At 33.5% G+C, this 27,242-nt stretch overlaps 2 protein-coding genes across 6 annotated transcripts; one reads left to right on the top strand and one right to left on the bottom strand.

Annotated features, from left to right (window-relative positions):
* The first annotated feature begins 1,238 nt into the window (after positions 1 to 1,238).
* Positions 1,239 to 8,267, top strand: LOC110640345 (polyadenylate-binding protein-interacting protein 11). 5 transcript variants are annotated; one of them, XM_021791616.2, is made up of 12 exons: positions 1,251 to 1,569; positions 1,804 to 2,392; positions 2,867 to 2,974; positions 3,098 to 3,142; positions 3,221 to 3,293; positions 3,420 to 3,532; positions 3,650 to 3,709; positions 3,807 to 3,854; positions 3,953 to 4,108; positions 7,668 to 7,729; positions 7,823 to 7,881; positions 8,044 to 8,267. In XM_021791616.2, the coding sequence occupies exons 2-11, from the start codon at positions 1,853 to 1,855 to the stop codon at positions 7,878 to 7,880; spliced, it is 1,263 nt and encodes a 420-aa protein (XP_021647308.2). In that variant the 5' UTR covers positions 1,251 to 1,569; positions 1,804 to 1,852; the 3' UTR covers position 7,881; positions 8,044 to 8,267. The 5 variants fall into 5 exon arrangements, with proteins under 5 accessions (XP_021647309.2, XP_021647308.2, XP_021647307.2 ...); XM_021791618.2 differs by having other exon boundaries at positions 1,270 to 1,569; positions 3,953 to 4,021; XM_021791617.2 differs by having other exon boundaries at positions 1,239 to 1,569; positions 2,870 to 2,974; positions 7,823 to 8,267.
* Positions 8,268 to 8,606: 339 nt separating this feature from the next.
* Positions 8,607 to 11,698, bottom strand: LOC110640340 (alcohol dehydrogenase-like 3). Its single transcript, XM_021791609.2, has 10 exons — positions 11,515 to 11,698; positions 11,298 to 11,434; positions 11,144 to 11,193; positions 10,720 to 11,048; positions 10,535 to 10,617; positions 9,488 to 9,563; positions 9,352 to 9,413; positions 9,177 to 9,272; positions 8,942 to 9,103; positions 8,607 to 8,845 (listed from the first exon to the last, which is right to left on the bottom strand). The coding sequence occupies exons 1-10, from the start codon at positions 11,573 to 11,575 to the stop codon at positions 8,735 to 8,737; spliced, it is 1,167 nt and encodes a 388-aa protein (XP_021647301.2). The 5' UTR covers positions 11,576 to 11,698; the 3' UTR covers positions 8,607 to 8,734.
* Between the last annotated feature and the right edge of the window lie 15,544 nt (positions 11,699 to 27,242).

Here is a 27,242-nt window from a genome sequence, read left to right as displayed (position 1 = left end):
CAGTATTTTTTAAAATTTAAGAATTAAAATGTAATATAATGTAAAATTTAGAGATAAAATAATTAATTTTTTAAAATTTAGAGATTAAAGTATAATATAGAGTAAAATTTAAAGATTAAATTATAAATTTTTATTTTTTAAAATATAATAAGTAGAGATTATTAAAAATTAAATTAAATTTAAATAATATATTTTTAATTATAAAAATGTTAAAATAAATAAATATTTTAAATTATTTTTTAAATAGCATTTAACATAATATTTTTTAAAAAAAATTGACAATTTCATACTTTTGTTGTAGACAGCGATAGAGTTCGTCAAAGGCATATTCCTTTAGCTGCCTGGAACAAACACCAGGGTACCAGAAAAGTCAAAAGAAAGAAAAAGAAAAAAAAAATAAAAAAGAAAGCAAATGCATAGAAACATGAAAGGCCGCGCCCTGCTAATGTAAGACAATTTGTCATTTACTAATTACTACTCAGCGGCACACAGTGATTAGTTTCAGATCAGGTTGTGCACCGAGAGGCGAGAAGTGTACATTAAATGACCATAATGCCCTCACAACAGCTACATCCCACCACTTTCTGGAAGGGTGCGGTTTCAACTCTAATTTCATGTCTGTCAGCAAATGAGAATTGAGTTGAAATTTCGATATAATTTTATTTTAAATTATTTAATATTTAATTATAATTTATATACATAATTATATATGAAGTATACATATAATATAATAATATATTTATAAGTTTTTTAAAGCAATAAATATTTATAATAAAAAATTATAAAATAATTTAAGGTATTTATAAAATTATTAAAAAGTAAAAAAATAAAAAATAATATTAAATTATATATATTAATTATATATAAATATATAATTATTTAAAAATATATAATACATATAAAAAAATATAAAAAATCAATTACAATACAATATGATTTTAATTTAATTTAAATATAATTTAATTTAGCTATTAGTAAACAATTAAAATTAAATTTAAATATTAAAGTAAATTTAATTTAATATAATTTTTTCAATTGAATACGATTATTCGATTTAATTCGGAACTTAATAATAATATCACTCTCCACTTGCCCAACTACAATTTTATTGGTCCCTTGTTAAAAAAATAAAAAACTTCCAATTTTTTGGTCCCTATCCTGTCCAAAATTCCAAATCCAGTGCGGGAGGCGCAGCAACCAGCAATGGCGATGGTGGTAAAAGAAAAAAAAAAAAAGTGGTAAAAAAGTTAAATGCCCTGCACCACCACAAATTCCCATTCCATGCTATGGTCAATTACTAAACGCCACGTGGCCATTCACATACATACATACATGGAACGGTAAGTGTAGGCATTCAGCTGGGAGAGTGTGGAGGAAACAAACAAAAGACTGTAAGTTGAACTAACGTTCCTTACGCCATTTTTGGGAGAGGATGTGAAGCACAGATCCGAAAATCAGCCTGTTTCTGTTTGGTCTTCTTACGAATCCTTCGTCGAAAAAGGAATTTATTTATTTTTTTTGAAAAACCCGAGTAAAACGCACGCAACAAGAAAAAACAAACACGCCACTGTAAGAATTTTTTTTAACTCTTATCTCCGCTTTGTTTTCTGTGTTATTTAGTTATGTATTTTAATTTATTTTTCATTTTCTATGTTTTCGTTTTCTCCGGAGTGATCTCGAGGTCGTTTTGGCTCTCATCAATGGAGACGATTTTGGCTTGGCTTTTGCTCTTTATATATCTGATTTTTATATTGCAGTTGAGAAACATTTCTAGCTGTGATTTTTGATTTTTTTTTTTTTTAGTTGATAACAGAGAGCGGAGCTGTTTTTTGAGAATTGAGCAAGCAAAATCATGGCAGTTGTAGAGAATGCGAGTGTGGATTTGGGGATGACAGTGGGCTCGAGCTCATCATCCAGTCTAGATTCGAGCTTGTCATTGTCCGCCAGCGATCACGACCAGCTCAACCCCAATCACAGCCACCACTTACGGTCGCGCATCGACAACGCTGTCTCGATTCAGCCTCTCTACATGAAGGTCCAGGTTCAACCGCAGCCCAACGTTAAGCCCCAGCAGCCGCCGCCGCCGCCGCCGCCGAGTCTGCAGGTGGCGAATCATTATCCTTCTCATCATCAGCGATCTAACTGCAGCGGAGGTGATTTACAGAGAGATGGGGATGTGGAAGAGAGCTACAAGAGGGATATAAGAGAGCTGCAGGAGTTATTCTCTAAGCTCAACCCCATGGCTGAGGAGTTTGTGCCTCCTTCGCTTGCTTACAGCAGTGGCAATCATCATGGACTCAGTGTGGGTTTTTTTAGTAACGACAACGATGACTCTTTTATGCATATCAACGACACTAGAAATGGACCGCTAAATGGAAATGCTGGTCGAAGGGTATAATTTTCTCTTTGATTCTTTTGCTTAAACAACTACGTTCCAATATTGAACTTTAGAAGGGAAAAAGAATAGTATGTTGAACTTTGGGTTAGCGTTCTTTGGGTTTAAGGAACTCGACTAAGACCAAGTTGTGTGTTAGTCTAAGTTTCAAAATGACGAAACTTTAGATTCAAAACTTTATATTGCATGGTTTATCTTTGTTTAGATGACTTTTTGATTGCTGGGAAGATCAAGGAATAAAGAAGAAGAGAATGTGGAATTTGAATCTTGCATTCTGTGTTGTTTGGATTTTTCAAAGCATGAAAAACCAACAGAGCAAGGTTTTGTTATTCACTTATATCTCAATTCAAATGATGAAAATTTGAAGTTTGGAATTTTAATGGGATCTTTGTATTCATTGGCTTGACTATTGAACGGAGATTTGGAACATGATATACAGTATTTATGGGTGAGTATGTTTGTTACTCCCAGAAGAAAAACAATAATCAAGGGAAACGGAGGATGAACAGCAGGACCAGTATGGCTCAGAGGGAGGAGATAATTCGCAGGACTGTGTATGTGTCTGACATTGATCAACAGGTATAATCATAAGTCCTGTCATTTGTTACTGTTGTTATTCTTCTGATTTCTGTGGTGGTTGTTGTCTGTAAAATTTGTGTATAGTGTATACTGATGGATCTCCCTTTTTTTTCTGGTAATTAGGTCACTGAAGAGCAGCTTGCAGCGCTTTTTGTTAGCTGTGGGCAGGTAATTCTGTTCTACCTGCTTATTTAAGGAGCTTTCATCATAGCTATATGTTTGAACAAGTTCCTTCCTTGTGCGAAGGTGGTGGACTGCCGAATTTGTGGGGATCCCAATTCTGTACTTCGTTTTGCCTTTATAGAGTTCACTGATGAAGGTAAAGTTAATTTCTTACTGTGACTATTGGATGCATGTTTCATGATTTTGTCGTGCACACGTGTGTCAAACTGTCAATGCTGTAAACTAATGTCCTTGTGTGGTCCTTTATGGTTTGGATATGCAGAAGGTGCACAGGCTGCTTTGAATCTGGCTGGGACAATGCTTGGGTACTATCCTGTGAGGGTGCTGCCCTCAAAAACAGCTATTGCGCCAGTTAATCCAACCTTTTTGCCTAGGGTGAGAAATCCTTGCCATATGTCTATTGAAATGATGCCTCAGCTAGGTAACAGCAGGCTTTGTCATTGTACTTCGTTTTTATTTAACTTGCTGATCAATTTGTACCCTTTATTTCAGAATGATGATGAACGTGAAATGTGCACTAGAACTATCTATTGTACAAACATTGATAAGAAGGTGTATATCTTGATCCCTTCATCATCAAAAAGATTCCTGTTTGGAGACTTCAATAATTAATACACTTTACATGTATCATTTTGTTTGTTTTCTGCAGGTTACTCAAACAGATATTAAACTCTTTTTTGAATCACTCTGTGGAGAGGTTTGTGAATATACTTGTAACTTGAAAGTGACTTTCTTTTGGATGGTACAACGTTGTTGGGAGAAATTTTATTGGTAGAGATATCTTGACTAATGCAGGTTTATCGCCTAAGGCTGCTAGGGGACTATCATCATTCTACTCGAATTGCTTTTGTGGAGTTTGTGATGGTAATTGCTGCTTCATCTTTATTCGTGTATGCTGAATATTGTATGGTCTTGAATATCAAACAAAGAGAAGTTCAGCAAAAGGGTAAGGTGAGATAATGAAGGGCATGGAGTGTTGTTAGGCTTGTGCGCATACCTAACATGTGTTTAAGATGTTTTAGACACAATTAAACGTGTCCAAGAAAAAAATAATAAGGAAAATATCCAAGGCACTTGTTCTTCACACATTAGACACTATCTAGGTGTTCTATGTAGCAAATATTTTTTTGGTGCATATTACTTAGCAATTGCCTTGGAAGAGGACCTGCATGGAAAGTTGGAGAATTTATTGAATATTGAGGCTTTTCCTTTACCCTTTGGCATACTTATCTAAGGGGTATGAATGTTAATCTTAGCAATTGCCTTTGAAAGACAACCTGCAAGAATGGCCGGAGAATTTATTAAATCTTCAGAGTCCTTTAGCTTTTGACTCACTTATCTAGTGCGGCAAGTGGATGCAAATGTTTTATCAATAGTAGTATTTTTTGTCCCCATGAAAGATCAACAGCTTTGAGGAGGAAAAGAATTGGAAAGTTAGGAGAGTAATGATCTATCTTGATGTTCTGGTGGAATTTGATCATTCAGGAGTGATTTTGTGACATTTGCTTAACCAAGTGTTCAATAGTATTGGTATTGTTTGTTCTTTGATATCCTTTTCTTCATAACTGCTAATAGTTGATTCCTATGTAACGTATGTGCTATTCATTTTGCTTGACAAAGACAAATGTGAGTTGTAAGATTGTAAGGAGAATAACTCCTCAACTATGTTTAGAGTGATTTTCAGTTTCTTCACTAGTGCATCCAAGGAAACATTACCTTAATGACCAAATCACTTTGGAATTCTACAAACATCTCATGATAAGGGAAGTCAAATGCTGCAACCTGGGATTATTTATGCCTAAATGTCATGTCTAATCTATATTGTCCATCTTTGTACGAGAGAGAAGTGCATAACAGGATACTCAGAATGGTCATTAGAAACGTTCTTGATTTAATTGGTCAAGGGTTACCAAGGAAGAAATTTAACAATTTTTATCTTGGTTCACAATTGATTTTCTTTTTTTTTTACGAGTATAGAATAATGGATTTGTAGGTCGGATCTGCAAAATAACAATGGAGAACACCAGATAGGTTAGTTAACTGCCACTCAGATGCCTAAGTAAGTATTTAAAACTGGACTGTATATGAATAAGAGTGATTAAGAGATTCATGTACATATCTGATGGTCTTTATATAAGTTTTGGTGTAGCTTCGTATTAGGATTAGGAGATTGCATATGATTGGGACTTGGAGTCTATACTGTTTGGGAGTCCTATGAGTGTTAGGACTGTGACCATGGCAATTATCTCGGGATCCTTACCTTTGTTAAGTGATCCAAGCATCCAGGGATATGTTGGGCGAGTATCACCTGTACGAGTGACCAGAGCAAATGTTCGAGCGACACATAGTAGCTTGGACCCCAATTGGGCATCATTATACATTACTCGGTTATCTGCTATTTGCTCTTGGGCACTACTTTAGTGGATGGAGTATCAACAAAGAAACATCACTACCCAGTTATTGACATTTTTTGCATTGCATGCTATCAAATTTCTTACGATTTCACTCTTGGGTAATACATTTTGGATTGCATTTCTTTTTTCTCCCTTTTTTATTCTAAATTACTTCCTACAATGATTTTGGCTTCTAAACTTTCTTTTTTTATGTACAAGTCATCAAGTTCCAGCATTTCTGATTACCATAACAAAAGTGTTATATAGCTACCTCTCTTGCCACTAAATTGTATAATTATATGGCAATTTTCTCTTTGCATTTTGAGTGAAGACATGTTAACCTAGGCTGCTTTTATCTCGGACCTTACATTCTGTAATTTAGTGCAGTTCTGCTGAGCTATTGCCTGGCTGTTTGTCACTATTCTGTTGTATTCTTTTATGTACTGCACCTTTTTTTTCCCTTTATTATGTTTCCTGAGCGACTTGCATCCTACTTGAGGTTTAGTGACATATTTCTTTGGCATTACTGCTTTATGGTAATGGGAAAGATAGTGTACAAACTAATTTTATGAGTTGGAGAATCCAACTGCAATTCATTTGTTTGGGTTAACCCCTTATTGTGTTGATGGGAATGGCAGTGGATGGTAATCCACAATCTACAGCTTCTTTGAGAACACTAGATTACATTGTATATGGTAATGCAATATATGATCCAAGAGAATAATGAAAAAAAGCATGAATTTTTGCTATTTTTTGCAACTCTACTGAAATGATTTGCTATTGTTAAGAATAGCAAGCAAAAAGCAATTACCTAGTTTATGGTTCAAGCCCAACCAAAATAGGGCTCTAGAAGGTAGAAATTTGGAAACGCTTTTATCTTTCAACATTTTAGTGTTAATTGGATGCTCTCAGGACTTGGTGTATAATTGGTATCCTTGTCATTTGTAGGATGCAAATTAGAGTTTTGAGGAGGCACATTTACTCGGTAATTGTAGATTAGCAATTTTAACTTTGAATTTCATTGCCGGTTAGTAGGAGTGTGTGAATTTGGTTCTGGTTGTGGTTCGGGATCTACCTAAGAACCAAAACCGAACTTGAAATTTTGGTAGAGTTTCGGTTTGGTTTTTCATTGTTTTGGTTTTGGTTTGGTACTGTTCTTAGTTCTTCGGTTCCGATTTTAGTTTGATTATCGGTTCTTCAAATAATTTTATGCAATTATTTCCATAAAAATGTCATATTTGAAATAATGTTCAAGTTTTAATGTAGATTATTAATATATAACATATTATATAATATATCTTTTAGCAATTTATTGATTATGTAAATATTTAATTATAAGATACAAATATAATTATAAATTAAGCATATATAGAATAATAGTACACTTATAATTGAGAATTATAAGGTAATTTGATGTATTTAAATCTAAAAGTATTAAGAAAATATAAACATAAAATGTAATATTAGGTTGTGCATATATATATTTTCAGTTTTGGTTCTGTGCGATTCCAGTTCGATTTAGATATAGTTCGGTTCGATTTTTAGTGAAGAACTAGAATTGAACCACAATATCAATATAAGTTTGGATCGGTGCAGTTTGGGACCCCTAAAAACCGTGCAGAGCCCTACCAGTTGGTATCAAAAAGAGCACGGTCATTGTAGATGTCTGAACTCTAAGTTTGACAAATACCCATAATGTTTATGATTGTTTCTGTTAGTTCAATTATAATATAGTTGTGCTGGGCATTTGAAGTTGTTATTAGTTGGTCCAGTATTTGCTCTGGAATGTTTTTGGATGATTGTGGTAATGGAAAGCCCTAGTGTACCTAGCCTCAGCTTATGGTGCATGAAGGAAATTTTTGATGCTATGATTTGTTTTAGTTTGTACTAGAAGGCATAGACATGCATGTTGATTGCAGTTTGATGAGTGGGTACATTTCATTGTTGACTTCTAATTATCTGATAAATGGAGTGCTTTATGCTAAAGAAAACAAAAAGTAAAAGAATAGTGTTGAGTTGTAGGCTCACTTCGTGCTTCTCCCGTAGTTTATGTTGTCCTCTATATTTATTACTGTTTGGTACAAGAATTAATTTGTGTTGAATTTATTCCCCATCAGGCTGAAAGTGCAATAGCTGCTCTCAACTGTAGTGGTGTTGTTCTTGGATCATTGCCAATAAGGTTGGATTGCCTGCTGACCTAAGAATTTTGATTCTTTTATTCTAAGATCAACTGATGAATGCTTGTCTAACCTTTGCCGTCTTAAATGTTCAGGGTAAGCCCATCAAAGACACCAGTGAGGCCACGTGCTCCTCGTGTTCCCATGCATTGAGGTATCCTGGTGGCTTGGCACCACACTGCTCTTAGTACTAGTTTATATATATATTTAAATATATACACACACCCATGTAAAGATGTTCCCAACATCTCTGTTCTCTTTGTTTCATATGTACCTTCATCCTTTGCTCCTTTGATCAGGATCTTTGTTATGTTAGGAGTCATGTTTTGGTTATTCTAGCAATATATAGAGTTGGATGGAACTTCGAGGCTGTGGAAGATTTATATGTGTTAGCTTGCTAATGTGAATTGGAAGTAATCCCGAAGATGAACTCTTTAAGTAGTTTCTGATACTTGATCCTAGAGATCCTTTTAGATGATCAAGTCATTGGTCATCACATAGGGTTGAATCATTAATGGAACTCTTTTTTCACCTTGTTTAGATAGCTGATTGCTTTTATCTTTTGTTGCCTCTGTTCTTGTTTGATGATATGTAACTCAACCAAGTGCTTTGCTCTGTGTGAATGCTATGTACAGTAATTGACTTGACACATCTTTAACTAGCAAAATTGATGCTGTCACTTGCGAATTATGTGGACGTAGGTGGCAGTGGAATTCCATATTTCCCCACCTACAAGTACTAGCTGTGCCTGTGCTGACAGTTATACAGACAAATTTAATACAATTGAAACTCAAATCCTAGACTTTATATTTATCAAGGTAAATTTAATATTATTGAATTAAAATTCATGAATTTTCATCATAAGAATAATATTAGATATTATTTGATAAACAATTATTTTATTTCTTTAAAAGTTCCTTTTCAATACAATTAAATCGTGCAGCGCACTTGTAAATAAGATATTGGTTAATTAAAATACAATATATAAAATATTGCTAGGAAAACAATCAAAGGTGTAGAAGACATCTTAAGGCCTTGCCATCCATGAGAAGCCCAAAGGCTTCGTTTATCTTGTGGAAGGGAAGTTCATGCGTTATAAACCCATCTAGATTTACAACCTGCAAGCAAAAAGTCCATAATGGGAATGAGTATGACTATATGAGAGACATTTGTCATGATTGGGGACAGTGAGTACAAGTGTCGTATTTACTGACCCCTTGCAGGCAATCTCTGGCAAGATCAGGCAGCTGGGTCTTTCCTTTGACGTCGCCGAAGATTGTTCCGGTGATGGTCCGACCATCAAACAACTCCATTGGATGGATAGGCAACAATTTCGGACTTGGATAAATTCCCACTAACACCGTCTTTCCCCAGCCCTATGATTCATTCAAACTTATTCATTAGATGTTAGAATTGGCCCATACGATATGGTCGGTGTTTCTGACTTACATCGTGAGTGGACAAGAAAGCTTCTCGAAGAATTTCCAAGTTTCCTACGCATTCGAAGCTGTAGTCTACGCCTCCACCACTCATTTCCCTGATTCTCTGTAACATGGATCATCTCCTATCAGGATTGCTAGCATAATAAGCCTCTACTTAATGAGTAGTGTTTAATGAGTCTAACCTCATGCACCGGCTTTGAGCTATCCTTGGGATTTACAAAATCTGTAATTCCAATGGTTCTGCCTGCACCCATAACATATATTTATTCGACAAATTACATGAGCAAATGTTCAACTAAAAATGCAAAGATCAAATACCTTTGTCGAATTTGTCTGGGTTGATGTCAACACCTATGATTTTCGATGCTCCTCTGGCTCGTGCTCCTTCAGCTGCCTGCAGGTTTCAATTTTCAAAATAAATTAGGATTTATTGATTTTCAACTAGATTATATATATATATATATATATTGCGCGCCGTTTCTTATCAGCTTGTGAAGAAAACAAATGCTTAATGTATGCCACATTAAAAAACCTTTTTTTTAGTGAACTAATTTAAAAAAAACATTTTTTTCATCTATTATTAGGTAAGAATATACACTGAATCAGAAATAAGAATGAACCATTATTTAAACCTGATAATTTTAACATAATAATAATAATAATAATAATAATAATAATTATTATTATTATATAATTTAAATATACATAATTTTTATAATAGATGTGAAATCTTAAAGGATAAGCCCGCTGACACACCTCACGTCCGACCACACCAACAACTTCAGAACCTTTTGAACTTATGGAAAGGCACCTGAGGTTATAAAGTGGTCCTCGGATCACAACTTTAATGCCCTGTCTCCACGGGTAATTAAAGGACAGGTAGATCTAAGACTAAGAGAGCTCATTTAAAATTGAAGTTCCAGTCTCTTTTGCATAGAAATTTATATATTCAACGGTAACAAATCACGATAAATGCTTATTCACCACTTCTGATGATCTACTGCATTGACATCATTGCTTGTTGCTAAAATTAAAAAATAAAAAAAAAATACTACTTAAATGACAATTGGATCATCAATTTAAAGTCAAACTTTTCCCTCAAAAAAATATACTACTTTTATTATATTGAATTTTTTAACGTAAAAAAAAAATACATTAAATGCATGTAGGAGACAACGCATGCTATAACGATGTGACGTTTATAAAATCTAGCTTTGGCTACAGATGATTTTCCCCCTTTTCTTTGAATACAATTATTGAAGCTGGAGGATGGAGGCGAAATTAAAAACTTGAAGATAAGAAAGAAGAAGAGAAGCTTATAAAAAAAAAAAAAAAAAAAGATTAATTGGATTGAAGGAAACTTACAGCGAGTCCTAAGGTACCCAATCCGAAAACTGCCACGCTTGATCCAGCCTGTACATCAGCAGCCTTCCATGCAGCTCCCACCCCTTTCAACATTTTCACATGCGCGCATGTCCAAAAATTCAGAGAGTTATGACACTCAAAATTTATTTTTACTACAATTATCTTTGAATGAACCAAAACCACACCTGTAGACACACCACAGCTTAACAAGCTCATCTTCTTCAGTGGGGATTCAGGATCAATCTTCACAACACAAGCCGAGTCAAGCACCGAGTACTCTGTGAAAGTGGAGGTGTTGAGAAAATGATATATGGGTTCCCCATCCTTGCTTGAAAACCTACACTTTCCATCATTTGCCATTACGCTCTTGAGTGGGTTTACTCTAAATTTTCCGCACAGATTAGTCGTTCCTTTTTGGCAGTAGATGCAATCACCGCATTCTCCATTGAAGATTGGGATCACGTGATCTCCTTCTTTCACGTCAGTGACCCCTTCTCCTACGCTCTCAACCACTCTGCAATATCCATATCCATATCCAAGGAGAAAAATATGATAATATAATGAAGCATTAAGCAATTCGTTCATGGAAATTATATATACAGGACTTACCCGACAGCTTCATGGCCTAGTATTCGCGGAAATGCTCGCTGAGCTTCATTCTTTAAAAATAATTAACCACAATAATATATGTATCATTAATATGGTGCAGATCAGATCGAAATTAAGTGAAATGATATTCAAGAAAATGGAGCTAGCACAGTACCTCGCCTTTCCAACAGCTGAGATCAGTATGACAAATAGAAGTATAGAGGATCTTGATTCGGACCTCCATCTTCTTGGGGGGGTCAACTTGAATCCTTTCCAGGACAAAAGGTTGTTTTGGACCCCTCACGACGGCAGCTTCAGCACAGACCACACTTTGCTTATCAAACAAAATAAGAGAGCTACGTAGTGAGCGTATACCATTGAAATATTCTTACCATTGCAAGTGATGATCTTCCCGGCTGTCTCTCTTGGGTTGAACGAAGTGTGGTTATCCATATATGAATTTGCTAGAAACTTAATAAATACGTGAGAATATTATGATAAAAACTACTGGTTTATAATTTTATAGAGCAGCACAGATTTTTTTTTCTGAATGAATTATTAATTTTTCTGTAGCCATACGTTCATGTTTATATAATAGAATGAGGAGAGCCTGTTTGGATGTACGTAATAATATATAATTAAATATTTAATTTCGTCAAATCTTCACCAATTGGGTTCCAATTCGAATATGAGTTGAATATTGGCCGCGGTCATGAATGCAGGGGGTTGATTTTGCAGGGGGCAATGGGGCATGAATGCATCCAACAAATATTGTATATTATAATTAAATTGGATGTGACAACCAATTTTAGTTGAAATTGACATGTGACTGCCGCCTAAGTGGCTGCTTCACATTAGCTTCACTCAAATCCCATGAATCATACTTGCCAAATGATCCAACTTCTGTCTTTATTTATTTGTTTAAAAAAAAAACACAATATAGAGTTTCTAGGTCTGATCCGTATATATAATATTTTTAAAAAATTATGTTTAATTCCAAGTAATTAATCAATTCAACGTCGGGGTCAGTGCATTCCCCTTCCGCTCCCAAGATTTTTCTTTATTTGTTTCTTTGCCCTCATTCTGGGCAGCTGCTACTGTTTTCTTCTTCAAAATTTTTATTTTTTCAAGGCTTTCTTTTCCACGAAAAATAGTTTTTAAAAAAATAATTTTTTACATTTTAATATTTAAAATATTTTAAAAAATAAATTAATAAAAAATATTTTTCTAATAAAAAAATTAAATATTTTTTGAATAAAAAAGAAAGTCATTTCTACTTTTTTTAGACAATAAAAGCATATAATTAATTTACTATTATAATTAAATAATAAAAAATATTTTTATAAATAAATATAAAAAATATTTTCTTAAAAAATATTTTTTATATATAAATATTTTTTATAAAATAAATAGAGTCTCAAATTTATTAAACTTTTCTATTATTATATTGGAAACATAAAATGATCAGCTTAATATGTATAATAATAACAATAAAAGCCATGTTGACTAATTTATATCTATACATAAAGCAGGAATGTAGTTAAAAAATTTATCACGTGTTACCATTTATATAATAATAATAATAATAATAATAATAATAATAATAAAAAAGATCACTAATCGCTATTAATTTGTGACCTCAAATTCTTAAAATCCATATATATATATATATATATATATATATATATATATATATGTAACAAGTACGTTTTTTGTTGTCCCAAAATAATTCAAGAGAGAGGTAAATTAGACTTTAAATAATTTTTCGATTCTTACTTGTAGCTTAATAAAAAATTATGGCTTTGTTCAACTAGGTGCTCCTATATGTAATGAAAGTGATATGTGTTTCAAGAATGTATTCCTAAATTGCAATTCAAGCCTTAATAAATATTCATAGTAATTTCTAACACAACATACATCACAAAATATTTAACTAATTTCTCAACCTAACCAATATATCTTCATATATATCAACTCAATCTATCATTAATATCTCTCAACATCCAATATCATGCATAGATAGTAAATTATGCAAAATTAAAGAGATTAGAGTTAAAGAAATCAAACACAATAATTTTTATAGTAGTTCAGCTTAACTAGCCTACATCCACTCTCTCAAAGAACTTTCTTTGAGTCTTCACTCCACTATTTGCTCTTTTAAAGGCAAGAGACCAAAAGCCTTTACAAATTCTTCGACACCAAGCCTTTAAAAAGGTAGCTTAAAACCTTAATAAGTGTTATCTTAAACACTCACACCTACAAGATTTAATAAGTGCTTGTACAACCTGTAACACCCCTGATTTTTTTATATATTATTATTGGGCTTCGTGTAGGTATCCTCAATTCGCGGAAATTCGACAGTTGTCCGGATCTGTGAATTTCCGGCCAGACAGACCAGCTACCGGAAAAGTTTCCGAATTGGATCGAGGTTTTGGCTACCCCACCATTGTCAGGCATCCCGAGCGCGTTCCCGAAGTCGGAATCGGCAAAGGTAAACCCGAACCTTGTTTTTTCGTAATTTTCTAGTGCTTAAATAGGATTAAAAATCTATAAAATATTCGTGGTAGCTTAGAAAATTACGATTCTTTTTGCAATAGCTTAGTAATATTTCTAAGGACATGAGCGAGTTTTATAATTTTTAGAGCTTATTTGAGCAGTTTTTGCAAAAATGATCAATAATAAGGACTAAATTGAAATTTTGCGTATTGTGATGGATGACTGATTTGATGGGCCCAGGAGGGGCTGTGTGATATGATTAAACTGTGGATATATGGATTGTGAATATAGAAGTGTGTTTTGAGCCATTTTGCAGGTTGGGTAGGTCCTACGTATAGGGGAGACTCTGCCGGATTTTCAGCACGACTTAGGACGTATTGGTCTTTTTCTTTGTTTGTATTGAGTCAAATTTATTAAATGATTGTAATAAAATTGTCAGGTGAGCCGGGACAGCCTTCTTCCTTCGCCTAGCCGCCTCAGTGATCATCGTCAAGTCTGTGAGTAGAATATTAATTTTAATCGTAATTTCGATATTATTATATGTTCAAGCATGCCCATGCATCACTTATATGCATATATTTATGTAGTTAAACTCTAGGCACGATTTATGTTGCATTCATAACTGTTGATGTGCCATGGATGTTGTTGTGGTAATTTGGAGTAGTGTGCGTGCGTTGGCGTGCGTGTGATGTGGTGTGGACTATGGATAGGACGGGGTAGTCACGGCTTGAGTAATTCGCTGGGACCCGATCCTTCGAGGGGTAGTCACGGCTTGAGTAATTCGCTGGGACCCTCGATTTGGTTATTAAGTGGAAGTCCGAGCTTGAGTAATTCGCTGGCATCAGGTTGGATATAAGAGAGCTGTATAGGGGATCAGCTCCCATATGTTATGATTGATACTACAGGGTGTGTGAGTGCTCCAAATTACCTTTTTGATGTTATGATGTGAAAATGTTGTTGATGTTGCATTTCACTCTACAGGGTGCATTAGTTTTAGATAGTTATAGAGATTATGGTTAAAATTGATATTTTACTCTCTGAGTCGAACGCTCACTCCTGTTCAAAAATTTTTACAGGCCACAGGAGGATATTTTATTCTGGGTTAACCTGCTTTTCTACTTCGCAGGTTGTTTATCAATATTTGTGTAATTTTATTTACTCCTAGAATTTCCGCATGTGTTAGAAGTATTTATTGATTATGGTCTGTAATATTATTATCATGTTGGACCTGTAAACGTATAATGATATGCATGTTTGATGGATTGGATGAGGGAGCTGAGCTCCCATTTATTATTATGAGGATATGAGTATGTGGAGGGTGAGCTGAGCTCCCCAATTGAGTATTTATTGTGTTTACAGGTCGGGTGAGTCGAAAACTCCCCGTTGGAAAGTCCATTTTATGGCCGGACTCTGTCCGTTTGTTTTCTTGATACTGGGCCCAAATGGGCCTTAGAGTTGGGTTAATGAACAGTTAGGCTTACTACGGGCCTCGGGGGCTTTAGGCTGGCCCAGGTCCTAGTGCCGGTCCGGCCCATAGGTTGGGTCGTGACACAACCTCTCTTAAATGAAATTTAATGTTTTAACACTTACTCTCACTCAATAAAAATCAAACTATAAAGAAGAGATGAGTTGATTTGCGATGAGTTGATTTGCCAATGGTAGCTCAAACACTTTAAAGCTCTTGAATGAAAGTAATAAATGAAAAAAATAAATATTGGAGTGCAATGATAAGCTTTCATTAAGTGTAAAATAAAGTAAATAAAGTGTATTTATAGTTCCAGATCATTTTAGACTCTTTGAAACCTTTTTGAAATGTTGCACACACTATTCTAGGCAAATTAGCTGTTATTTTGTCTTTTTGCATGAAGTAGAGTAGCTCGGATCATTTAGCAAACTAATGAAAATTTGGCAATAGTAGCAAACTAGTTAGCAAACTATAATTTAGCAGAACCATTAGCAAACTAATATTTTAGAAAACAAGTTAGCAAACTAATTTACCAGATGCCTATTTCAAATTTTTCAGAAAAAAAAAATTTAATCTTTAAAAATCTGATTTAGACCTTAAGATAAATATATATTCTAATAAAAATATCCAAGGTCATGATGAGAGAAAATTTTATAAAGTAATTGAAAGAGAAATTAATTTTGAGCTCCAATTGACTAAAACTTTCATCTATTCTTTTTACACAAATCCTAAGACTCAATTCCTAACTCTATGACTTTCATACTTTTAACTTGAGTCTTAGCTTTCATAATCTTGTTCTTTCTCAACTTAGATTCATCTTGAGATGCCTTTGAGTGCCCTTCCTCTTTAGATGCAACTTTAAAGATTCTTCATGAATAAGAGAAAAAATCTATACATCACTTGAAATTGAGTTAGATATATTCTAGTTGTGTTTTGTTATCATCAAAACCAATGCTCATTTTGAGCTACACAAGGTCAACAATCTCCTCCCTTTTGATGATGACAAAACTCAATTGAATCATCAATCAATAATAAATAAAAGTGTGCGTAAGTTTATGTATAACCAAGCATGTCAGTATGTGGGAATTACTCCCCCTAAATGTATGCGCACAAGTTTAAAAAAAATTAAAAGTATTAATAGCTATACAAAACTCCTCTGAATTTATGCTAAAAGGAATTCATTAAGTACACATAAGTCATAAGTCATAACAAACACACATCAATTCTCAAAATAATTTGCACACACACACATCAACATAAGCACACATCCATATATCAACATTTCATAATTGTTAGTTTTATGCCCTAGAGTATATCATTTAGTATGTATCTTGTACATGTTTTATTAATAAAATACATTTTCACTTTTCCGTTTACAAAACATATTTATGTGTAATAGAAAAAGTCCATTGATATTTTATTAGAAATTCTATTCTTAAGTTGTTAAGAATATGAGTGACAATATTTATAGCACAACGTATCATAAATTGGTTCTCAATCGAGAATACTTCACAATAAGGACATGACTTATCCATAAAGATTGTATCATGTTTGTTCCCAAGTTATTTATATGAGATATAAATAAGATGGAATGGTGAGTCTCATGCCACATAACAAACAACTAGGCACTTATGCATGATAAGTAGGCCAAACTAGTGACACTTATGACAAGCACGTGGAGTTTACTCTTGTCAATGCATTGTCATAAATCATATTAGTGCATATAATCTTTAAACCTGAGATAACACAGTTATCTTGTATATAGGTGGTTTGAGTTTGATGCTGCTTTCATACTTGTACTGTGTATGGGTATATGGGTATATGTTGGTTCCTACTAGTTATATATGGAGGTAAGTGTTGATCAAGATAGAATCTGTTACCCTAAGTAAATAGGGATAAAATCCTATGTTCATTTAATTATTCTTGATGTTTCAAGTTCCTGACCAGGATAGACAGATTTAATCAGAAAAGAATTTCTAATGAAAAAATCTTTTTAATCAAGAATTGGAATTAAAATAGAACATAATATTCATATCAAATGGGGTTTGACATAAACCATGACTCTAGCTCGAATTGGGATTTTATAACAGAGAGATTCTAGTGCATGGTAACATATGATTATAGGTTCATTTAAGATATTCCTTTTTACTAATTGGGTGGCAATGGCATGCTATGCTAGGTGTTAATCATGGTCTATGAGGTGCCTAAAATGATTTAGAGAAATCATTTATGGTAAGAAAGAGTTCTGATGATATTAAAAGTTAATATCATATCTCATTGCCAATTAGTAATGAGCCTAGTGAGTCACACACATACACAAGTAATCACCAAGTTAAATGTGATTTAATTGATTAATTAAAGAGTTTAATTGATTAATTAAATAGGTTTGGTTTGCAATAACATTGCAAAGTCCCTAGCATGGCTTAAAACTAAATCTAGGTTATTTGATGTATAGTATAAGTTAAATTTATATTTAAAGTATTTAAATATGAATTTAATTGTGAGAAATTAATTAATGGAGATTAATTAATTAATTTATATTTGATATAAATTGATTAGAAGATGAGAAATAATTATTTTGGATTGAGAACTCAAAATTACAACACAAGGATAATTTGGCCATTTCACAGGGTGACATGTGGCACCATGAGATGGTGACACATGGCATCATGGTTTGTCATTTGTCTTCCTATCATGCAAGATGATCAAAGTCAAGATTAAGTCTAGCTTTGACACTTGGCTTAATGTGATTAGGTCAATTAAAATTAAGATGCAATCAGATGATGACATGTGGCAAGGGTTTTAAGTGATGACCTAATTATATAATGTGATGCTATGAGAAAATAAAAATCAGCCACTCTTTTTATTTTCTCTCAAGTGTGCCGCCACCCATAGCTCTCTCTCCTCTCTTCATCTTCTCTCATTAATTTAAAGAAAAATGATCCAAGTTTCTTTAAATTAAAATTACTAGAAATTATTTCTAGTGTCCTATATACATTTACAACCTCTCTAAAGGCAAAAACCTAAATTATAATTGGTTGGCAAGGCTTGAGAAGCTGGTTTAGGGGCTGCCCATTGGTGATCTTGGTGTGGACAAGCTAGAGGGACAACAATTGGGGTCATAGGTGCTTCCCAAAGGTACCAATTACATCTACAGTGTATCAAAAGGTTAGTGTACATGTTATTCTTTTAATCTAGGGTTCTAATGAATTAATTTGTTAATTCAAAAATATTAAATGGAAAATATAGATCCTAATACATATTAAAAGTGTTTTAATATGCAATTGAACATTGAAATCAATTAGGTACATAATGAATGTTGCATGATGTATGAAACCTTAGAAAAAAATTTTTGAATTTAATGTTCTAATATAACAATTTTCATACTTCCGCTCCTTCAATTGGTATCAGAGCCACAATATTTGCCATTTAGATTGATTAATATAAGATTTAATTGTGTGATTGGATCAAATTTGATTGATCTATTGCTGGTTGCAATCATCAATGGTGCGCATGATTTATAACCTCCATGGTGCGCATGGTATTGGGCTTCAAATATACAATTGTTGTATATTTTTAAGGCTTATAATTAATTAAATTGATTAATTAAGATTTTTAATCACACAATTAAATTTTGATTCAATTGTTTGAATGAGATTCAAATCTGAATTTTTAAATTTGATTGAATGAGATTCAAATATGAATTTTTAAAATTTGTTTGAATGTGATTCAAATCTGAATTTTTAAATTTGGCTGAATGAGATTCAAATCTGAATTTTTTAAATTTGGTTGAATGAGATTCAAATATGAATTTTTAAAATTTTTTTTGAATGAGATTCAAATATGAATTTTTAAATTTGTTTGAATGAGATTCAAATCTGAATTTTTTAGTTGAATATAAGATATTCAATTTAATTTTAGTATGTATGTTTTATTTAATTGTTAAATAGTAATATGCATGATGGATTATAATAAACAATAAAAGACCAATATGATTAGATTTATTTCTTTTATTTTTCTTTAAGTTGTAAATTAATTAATTTATTTTAGTGGCGTGTATTATAAAGGTTGTAATATTTTTGGGTTGTAATTTCATTTATTTGAGGACTTTAAAGTCCATGTTCTTGTAAATTCGCCTTGGTATGCCAATGATTACTATGTAATTAGATTGCAAGAAGATCAAGGAGGTTAAGAGCATTGGTGGGACCAGTGGGAGGAATTCAAGATCAAGTGTTGATTATGTACTCCTTCAACAACTCTTCTAATATGAATGAATGAAATGCACCTAGGAATACCCTGATTCAATTCTTGGTGGCTCAGAATTGAATCCCTTAGAAAGTCCATGATCATACCATATTATATGTTTATCCATGTATGCATGAGATGTATGAGAATGTATACATGTAACACCCCCGTTGCATAGCCTGGTAGATTTCACTGTTCCGGTGACCGGTGTCGGTCCGGACAATTAATGGGATTAGGGCCACACTTAAGACAATTTGAGAAGCCATAAACACAAATAATTAGTAATGTTTAATTAGTTAACTATAAATAAGAAAAATAGAACATAAGAGGTTAAACGTGCCGAGAGTCACAGCGATGAGTGACCTCCTCGGGAACGACTGCGAAGTCATTTTAAACTCAAATTTCAAACCGTAAAAAGTGACGCTGCGGTCCTTAGGACCCTTATGAACACAGTGGAAAAGAGAAAATCATGAAAAAGAACTGTTAAGCCAGTCAAATAATTAGGTCAGGGAGCCGGAAAAAAATATGGAATTATTTGCAAACCGGGATGAACCGGCGAGGGGCGATTTGGTCAATTGACCCCGAGAGCCGACTCGATCTAATCACAAATAAAATCGGAGAAAAGAAAATTTGAATCGAGAATTAAATTAAAGAACTAATAGAAAAAAATAAATACAAAAAAAAAAGAAAAGAAAGAAGTTAGAAAAGTCAAAGATGATGTCATAAAAGATTAATTAAGTTATTTTATTAATTTGGGAATTTTGGTCTTCAAAAATGGATAAAAATAAAAATTCAAAAACATTTTTTTTTGCTTCTTCTTTTGCTTTTCCCGTAGCTCTCTCCTCTCCCTCTCTTCTTATGTTGTTCCACCATTTTTAAGCAAGAAAAGCTTGGAATTCTTGGTTCCTTTCCATAAATCCTCTAAATCCCAACCTAGAAATTTTATTTACCAACCATAATAACTCTCATAAGGACTTCTTTAAAGCTTGTTATTACTACTTAAGAAGGAGATTTCAAGAAGAAAGAAGAGCAAAGGTTAGGGTTTTGAAGCTTTAAGTGAGGTTAGCATATCAAACCCTTTATTTTTCCATTTAAAAGCATGTTTAGGTAATTAAGTGAGCTTAGAACTTGATTTAAATGAAACAAATATGGGAGAGGGACCAAACTGAAATTTGGGCAGCTTGATAGGAGTATGATTTACATGAAATTGATGCATTAGAATGAGTTTAAAAGCTTTGATTAGTTGAATGGTTAAGGTTAAGTGCACTAGTTATGGTTAAATGCAAGAGTTAGTGAGTTTAGGGTTTCAATGCAAGGGTTTATGAATCAAAAATTGGAGAAATGCATAAATGGCATATTTGACCTATTGTGAAATGAAATAATGATCAATTAGGACCAAATAAATTGTATGGGAATGGTGGAAAATTTAGTTAAATTCGTAGGTCAATGGTCATGCTGCTGGCAGCATGACCAAACCCACTTTGAAGGACCAAAAATCAAATTTTACAAGCCTAATGGATATGCCACCAATTGGAGATGAAAATAGACATAAAAGAGCACAACTTTCATTAAGGAACCATGACCAAAAACTGACTAAAACTTGGTGAAACAATTGACCAAAGTGAGTTGATAGCAGGCTGCCCTGCACCAAACTGACCAAATGAATAGTAACTGTTCATTTGGTCATAACTCGAGCTAGGTAGGTCAAATTGACCTGAAATTTTACCAGCAATTAGATATGATATAGACCTAAAACTTTCATGAAGAACACCAACCCAAATTAGGCCATTAACTCATTCAAATCATTGAGCAAAGTTAAAATTACTGTACTGAAACTCTGCAGAATTTTCAGTGGAGCAGCAATGTTTGGATGGCTATAACTCTCTCTAGAAAACTCGGATTTAGGCGATTCTTGAATCGATGGAAACCTAAGACATAGTAGAACATTTCATCTGAAGAAAGTTAGACCAAATTATGAACTTAACTTGATCAAATTACTGACCAAAGTTGGACCAAAAATCTGCCAGCACCTAAATTGCAGTATGACACGTGAACAGTAAACTTATTTTGGCCATAACTTGAGCTACAAAACTCCGATTGAGGTGATCCAAAAATGAGAATACACTTTAGACAATAAGGAACATTTTCTATGAAGGAAGTTTTGTCAAATTCCAATAGTAGATCGACCAATAGAATAGTGCAACTTCGGAGCACAAAACCGAAAATTGGCAATTTTGCCAAAATGACCTATGCTTTGAAAAAGTGACCAAAACCAACAAGTTTAATGAACAAAATGTGGTATGTGGGTGAAGTTGAAGTTCCCATACCTATTAATCCTTAGAAAGTCAATTATTTGACTTGAATAGTGCAGTGAATAGTAACCCGAAACACAAAATTTCGAGAACGTCGAATTTAACACGTTAGAGCTAAGTAAATGCGAAGTTAAAATTTATTTTGGGATTTATGTTAAGTTCTAGTACTGAAACATTATAAAATTTTGTGTTTCAGTTGAAAAGAATATCGGGAAGGAACCCGAGGAAACGAGTCAAGGCTAAGGGACGACTCGCTTGAGGTTTGTGCACAATAAACCCTATTTAAGCATTTTACTCTTGAAAAATTGATTTAGCATGCATTATGAACATATGAACTTTTGTGTTGCCACCTTGTGATCAAATTATAACTTTGGAAATTGATTTGATTTTTGTATGCAATATTTGAATGAAATGTTTGAAATGGATTTTATGTTCACACTTAGCATGACAGTATCACATTTCCTCCTCCATTTATGGGGTTGAGATCGTTTATTTTCCTCCCTCTCTGGCTTGCCAGTTGAGGTTGTAGATCGGATGAGTACTCATTAGCTAGCTAGCCACCTCCCTCATTGGTTTCGATTAATGGGGTTGAGATTGCTTTGTCGTGGTGTACAACATGACATTGATCGGAAATTTTGTGTCATGGCTTAAGTTGTGTACGACTTTGGCAACACTGTGTTTACGCAATTGTTTGACTAAACTGTTGTTTAATATATTATTTGACAAAATGAGTTGTTATGAGCTTTGATATTTGTGAAATGTGATTGTGAAGTATTCAAATTATGTTTCATCAATAAATGATTTATGTATCGCATTTTAAAGTTTTATTGTGCACCACTGAGTATGTTTATACTCAGCGATAGTTTAATTTACTGTCGCAGATAAGAGCAAGGAAAAAGCAGCAGAGTGAGCTGCTACTGAGTTGAAGATCACATCAAGCTTTTATACGGGTATTGTTTTATACCCTTATGGTTATTTTGATGTAAATACTGTAATGTCATAAGTATCAATGTAAATTGAGCAGTTGTAAATAAATTGTAATAATATTATTTTGGGTTTGTTTCTGTAAATTTAATATTTGTAAACATGAATTTTCTACTTTATGTTTTGTAAATGAAGATATTAAATACTTTGAGATGAGAAATCTTGATTTGTATTGTGAAATTATTTGAAGTGCCTTGATTGAGTTGATTTGAGAATTATTGGTGGTTGGGAGTTGTGAAATATGTTTGGAAGTGCTTTTTACAGGTATTTGAAGAACTGGTTTCTCAAAATACAGAGGGAACTCTGTCAAAATTTTTATAAAAATTGCGGCAAAATTTAAATGCACAAAAATTTTTACTAGTCCTTAAGCTTTGAATAAATGGTTTTTAATTCCTACCAAAATGCTCACCACTTCCAAAATGTAAGAAAATTGTTTTAAAATCTCTTGTAGGGTACTTAATGAGTTATCGGTAGGTGAAGTTCGGTAGTTCATTAAGTATTCTACGGGATCATGTTATGCTTTACGGAGGGGTAAGGTGTGACAATACAAGTATATGATATATGCATGCTAATTGGATAATGTGCAAAGTGAGACCATAATAGTAATTAAGCCGACCACAAAATCTTCCAAACAAATGATTAAGTTGGAAATGGTATAATTAAGGTAATTATATCTTGAGCCCTCCATTGAGGCAATTATTTTAAGAAATTTTAAATATTTGCATATGATGCAATTAATTTAAGAGATTTTCTTAAGAATAATTGTTAAGCATGAGATATTGTAAATATGTAAATGGTTTGATGGCCAATAATGGATGTGCCTGAGGACATTAAAATTATTTACATGTTTATTGGCTCAATGGGATCAACTTAACTAATGCAAGATAAGTCAATAATGGATGTGCCTGAGATTTTAAGCATTAGGGGCTAGGTAAATGATTAAACCTTATATGAGATGTGATGGGCAAGGAGTTGCTCACTTACAGTTTATTGTAATTCCAATAATGGATGTGCCTGAAGATGATCAATAAGACTATAAAAATTCAATCACCCATTAGAAATCCATCCAACTAGGATTTTCATTTCCTATTTTGGAAGTGTAGGATTCGCTAAGTTAATGGAAGGACCAATTTGATTAAAAGAACACAATCATTTTGGTTAAATACATGATCCATTTACTAATTAATCTGGTTATTTTCTGCAGTTAATTTTCTGATAAAAATGAGCACACCACAACCACCACCATCCAATATCCTTGCAAGCATACTTGATCATAATAGGTTGACAGGACCTAATCTTTTTTATTGGCTTAGAAATTTAAAACTTGTCCTGATCCTTGAACATAGAGAATATGTTCTAGACTCAAAGGTTCCTGGTCCCTTACCTCTAGAGGCCACTCAAGAGGAACATGAAACTTTGGACAAGTGAAAGGAGCATGATATGAGAGCCAAGTGTTACATGCTTGCTTCTATGAGTAATGAGTTATAGAAGCAACATGAAAATATGCAATATGCGAGTGAGATCCTCCTTCACCTGCAAGAGTTGTATGGTGAGCACAATAGGAATGCTAGGTATGGGATATCTAGACAGCTATTCCGCATGAGGATGTCTGAGGGACAGAATATTGGGGATCATGTCCACAAGATGATTCAGCTAATTGAGTAGCTGGAACATCTTGACTTTCACATAGATTTCCAACTACAGACGGATTTGATCCTTCAGTCCCTACCTGAGTCATTTAGGATGTAACACCCCCGTTGCATAGCCTGGTAGATTTCACTGTTCCGGTGACCGGTGTCGGTCCGGACAATTATTGGGATTAGAGCCACACCTAAGACAACTTGAGAACTCATAAACACAAATAATTAGTAATGTTTAATTAGTTAACTATAAATAAGAAAAATAGAACATAAGAGGTTAAACGAGCCGAGAGTCGCAACGATGAGTGACCTCCTCGGGAACGACTGCGAAGTCATTTTAAACTCAAATTTCGAACCATAAAAAGTGACGCTGCGGTCCTTAGGACCCTTATGAACACAGTGGAAAAGAGAAAATCACGAAAAATAACTGTTAAGCCAGTCAAATAATTAGGTCAGGGAGCCGGAAGAAATATTGGATTATTTGCAAACCGGGATGAACCGGCGAGGGGCAATTTGGTCAATTAACCCCGAGAGCTGACTCCTGACCTAACTCTCAAATAAAATCGGAGAAAAGAAAATTTCGGAATCGGGAATTAAATTAAAGAACTAATAGATAAATGAAAAAAAAAAAGAAAAGAAAAAGCTAATTACATTACTTTATGACATCAAAATGATGTCACAATTGATTTTTAATTTTCCTACCATAATTGACCAAGTCAATTAAGTGAAAATACATATGAAACTAATAAATTAAAAGAAAAAAAAAAGTCATTTTGGCCTTCTTCCCTTCCATTGCCGTCTCCCTCTCTACCAAGTTCTTTCTCTCAAATTTTCCTCCATGAAAGCTTATTTTTAAGCTTTCTAAACACTAATTCCACCATAAATCCTTTAATTTTCTTGAAGAAAAATTATAAGCAAGTCTTGAAAGGAAGATTAGAAGGAGAAGAATTAAGAGAAAGTGAAAGATTTGAAGATTGAAAATTCAAAGAAAGGTTAGTAAGCTAAACTTGAAATTCTAGTTGAATTAATTGTGTTTATAGTTCAATTAACTTAGAATTATGCTTAAAATGAAAATAAATTAATTGTTGGAGGATTAAAGCAAAACTCATCTAGCTAGGGTTTTGATGTGTGTGCATGAATTTGATGGACTTTAAGGTGTATATGAGCTTGATAGAGTTAAAGAAGCATGTATATAGGCATTGAAATTGTTAATGGTAACAAAGTAGTGAGATTAGGGTTTTGGACTTAGTGTTTTGAGGCAAAATTTAGAGAAATGCATAAATGGCATGTTGGACCTATTTTGAAGTGAAATAATGGTCAATTATGACCAAATAAGTTGTGTGGGAATGGTAGAAAATTAAGCCAAATTCGTAGGTCAATGGTCATGCTGCTGGTAGCATGACCAAACCTAATTTGAAGGACCAAAACTCAAATTTTACAAGCCTAATGGATATGCCACCAATTGGAGATGAAAATAGACATAAAAGAGCACAATTTTCATTAAGGAACCATGGCAAAAAACTAGCCAAAACTTGGTGAAACAATTGACCAAAGTGAATTGATAGCAGGCTGCCCTGCACCAAACTGACCAAATGAATAGTAACTGTTCATTTAGTCATAACTCGAGCTAGGTAGATCAAATTGATCTGAAATTTTAACCGTAATTAGATAAGATATAGATCTAAAACTTTCATGAAGGACACCAATCCAAATTATGTCATTAACCTAATCAAATCATTGAGCAAAGTGAAATTTACTGTACTGAGATTTCCATAATTTCCATTTGCGCAGCAATGTTTGGATGGCTATAACTCCCTCTAGAAAACTCGGATTTAGGCGATTCTTGAACCGATGGAAACCTAAGACATAGTAGAACATTTCATATGAAGAAAGTTAGACCAAATTATGAACTTAACTTAATCAAATTACTGACCAAAATTGGACCAAAATCTGCCAGAACCCAAAAATACAGTATGAACAGTGCACGTGAACAGTAAACTTATTTTGGCCATAACTTGAGCTAAAAAACTCTGATTGAGGTGATCCAAAAATGAGAATACACTTAAGAAAATAAGGAACATTTTCTATGAAGGAAGTTTTGTCAAATTCCAACAGTAGACCGACCAATGAAACAGTGCAACTTCGGAGAACCAAAACCGAAAATTGGCAATTTTGCCAAAATGACCTAAGCTTTAAACAAATGACCAAAAACAACAAGTTTGGTGACCAAAATGTGGTATGTGGGTGAAGTTGGAGTTCCCATACCTATTAAGCCTTAGAAAGTCAATAATTTGACTTGAATAGTGCAGTGAATAGTAACCCGAAACACAAAAATTTCGAGAACGTCGAATTTAACACGTTAGAGCTAGGTAAATGTGAAGTTAAGTTTATTTTGGATTTATTTTAAGTTTTAGTACTGAAACATTGGAAAATTTCGTGTTTCAGTGGAAAAGAATACCGGGACAGAACCCTAGGAGTCGAGTCAAGGCCAACAGGCGACTAGTTTGAGGTTTGTGCACAACATATACTTTTATAATCATCTTTTGCATATCGTTTTGAATAATATGAAATGTTGGATTATGGCATTCTTATGATGTTTGATCTAAATTGTTGAAAATTATTGTGTATATTGGAAATGACAATGTTTAGCAAATTGTTAAGATAAGTTTTGAAACCACTGTGTCATGACCATATATTTGAACACCTCACTAGCACGACTAGTAGAGGTAATTAGTTTCGAATTTTGATTCCTTCTCTGGAGAAGTGTTGAGGTGTGCCAGTAGAAGAGGATGTGAATGGATATCCATATATTTGAGCTAGCTAGCCTGTGATATGATTTCTCTTTAGCCTCTGGCTATTGAGATTCATGTGATTTCTCTTTAGCCTCTGGCTATTGAGATTCTATTTGTTTCGAATGGCGTGATCTAACTGTGAGTTTTATGAAATGTATTTTGATACTTTGAAATGAATTTGGTTTA

This window comes from Hevea brasiliensis, chromosome 16, assembly GCF_030052815.1.
Source record: "Hevea brasiliensis isolate MT/VB/25A 57/8 chromosome 16, ASM3005281v1, whole genome shotgun sequence".
NCBI classification, from domain to species: Eukaryota; Viridiplantae; Streptophyta; class Magnoliopsida; order Malpighiales; family Euphorbiaceae; genus Hevea; species Hevea brasiliensis.
The sequence above is the reverse complement of the archived record's forward strand: the minus strand, read 5'-3'. Positions and strand labels throughout refer to the sequence as shown.

What these genes read in the sequence shown, in the direction of transcription:
- LOC110640345 (XM_021791616.2), top strand. Translation starts at nt 1,853, where the DNA reads ATGGCAGTTGTAGAGAATGCGAGTGTGGATTTGGGGATGACAGTGGGC. An exon ending in ATCCAACCTTTTTGCCTAGG is followed by an intron (nt 3,533 to 3,649) that starts GTGAGAAATCCT and finishes CCTTTATTTCAG; the next exon opens with AATGATGATGAACGTGAAAT. An exon ending in TTGAATCACTCTGTGGAGAG is followed by an intron (nt 3,855 to 3,952) that starts GTTTGTGAATAT and finishes TGACTAATGCAG; the next exon opens with GTTTATCGCCTAAGGCTGCT.
- LOC110640340 (XM_021791609.2), bottom strand. Translation starts at nt 11,575, where the DNA reads ATGGATAACCACACTTCGTTCAACCCAAGAGAGACAGCCGGGAAGATC. An exon ending in TCAGCTGTTGGAAAGGCGAG is followed by an intron (nt 11,194 to 11,297) that starts GTACTGTGCTAG and finishes TTATTTTTAAAG; the next exon opens with AATGAAGCTCAGCGAGCATT. An exon ending in AAGCTGTGGTGTGTCTACAG is followed by an intron (nt 10,618 to 10,719) that starts GTGTGGTTTTGG and finishes AAATGTTGAAAG; the next exon opens with GGGTGGGAGCTGCATGGAAG.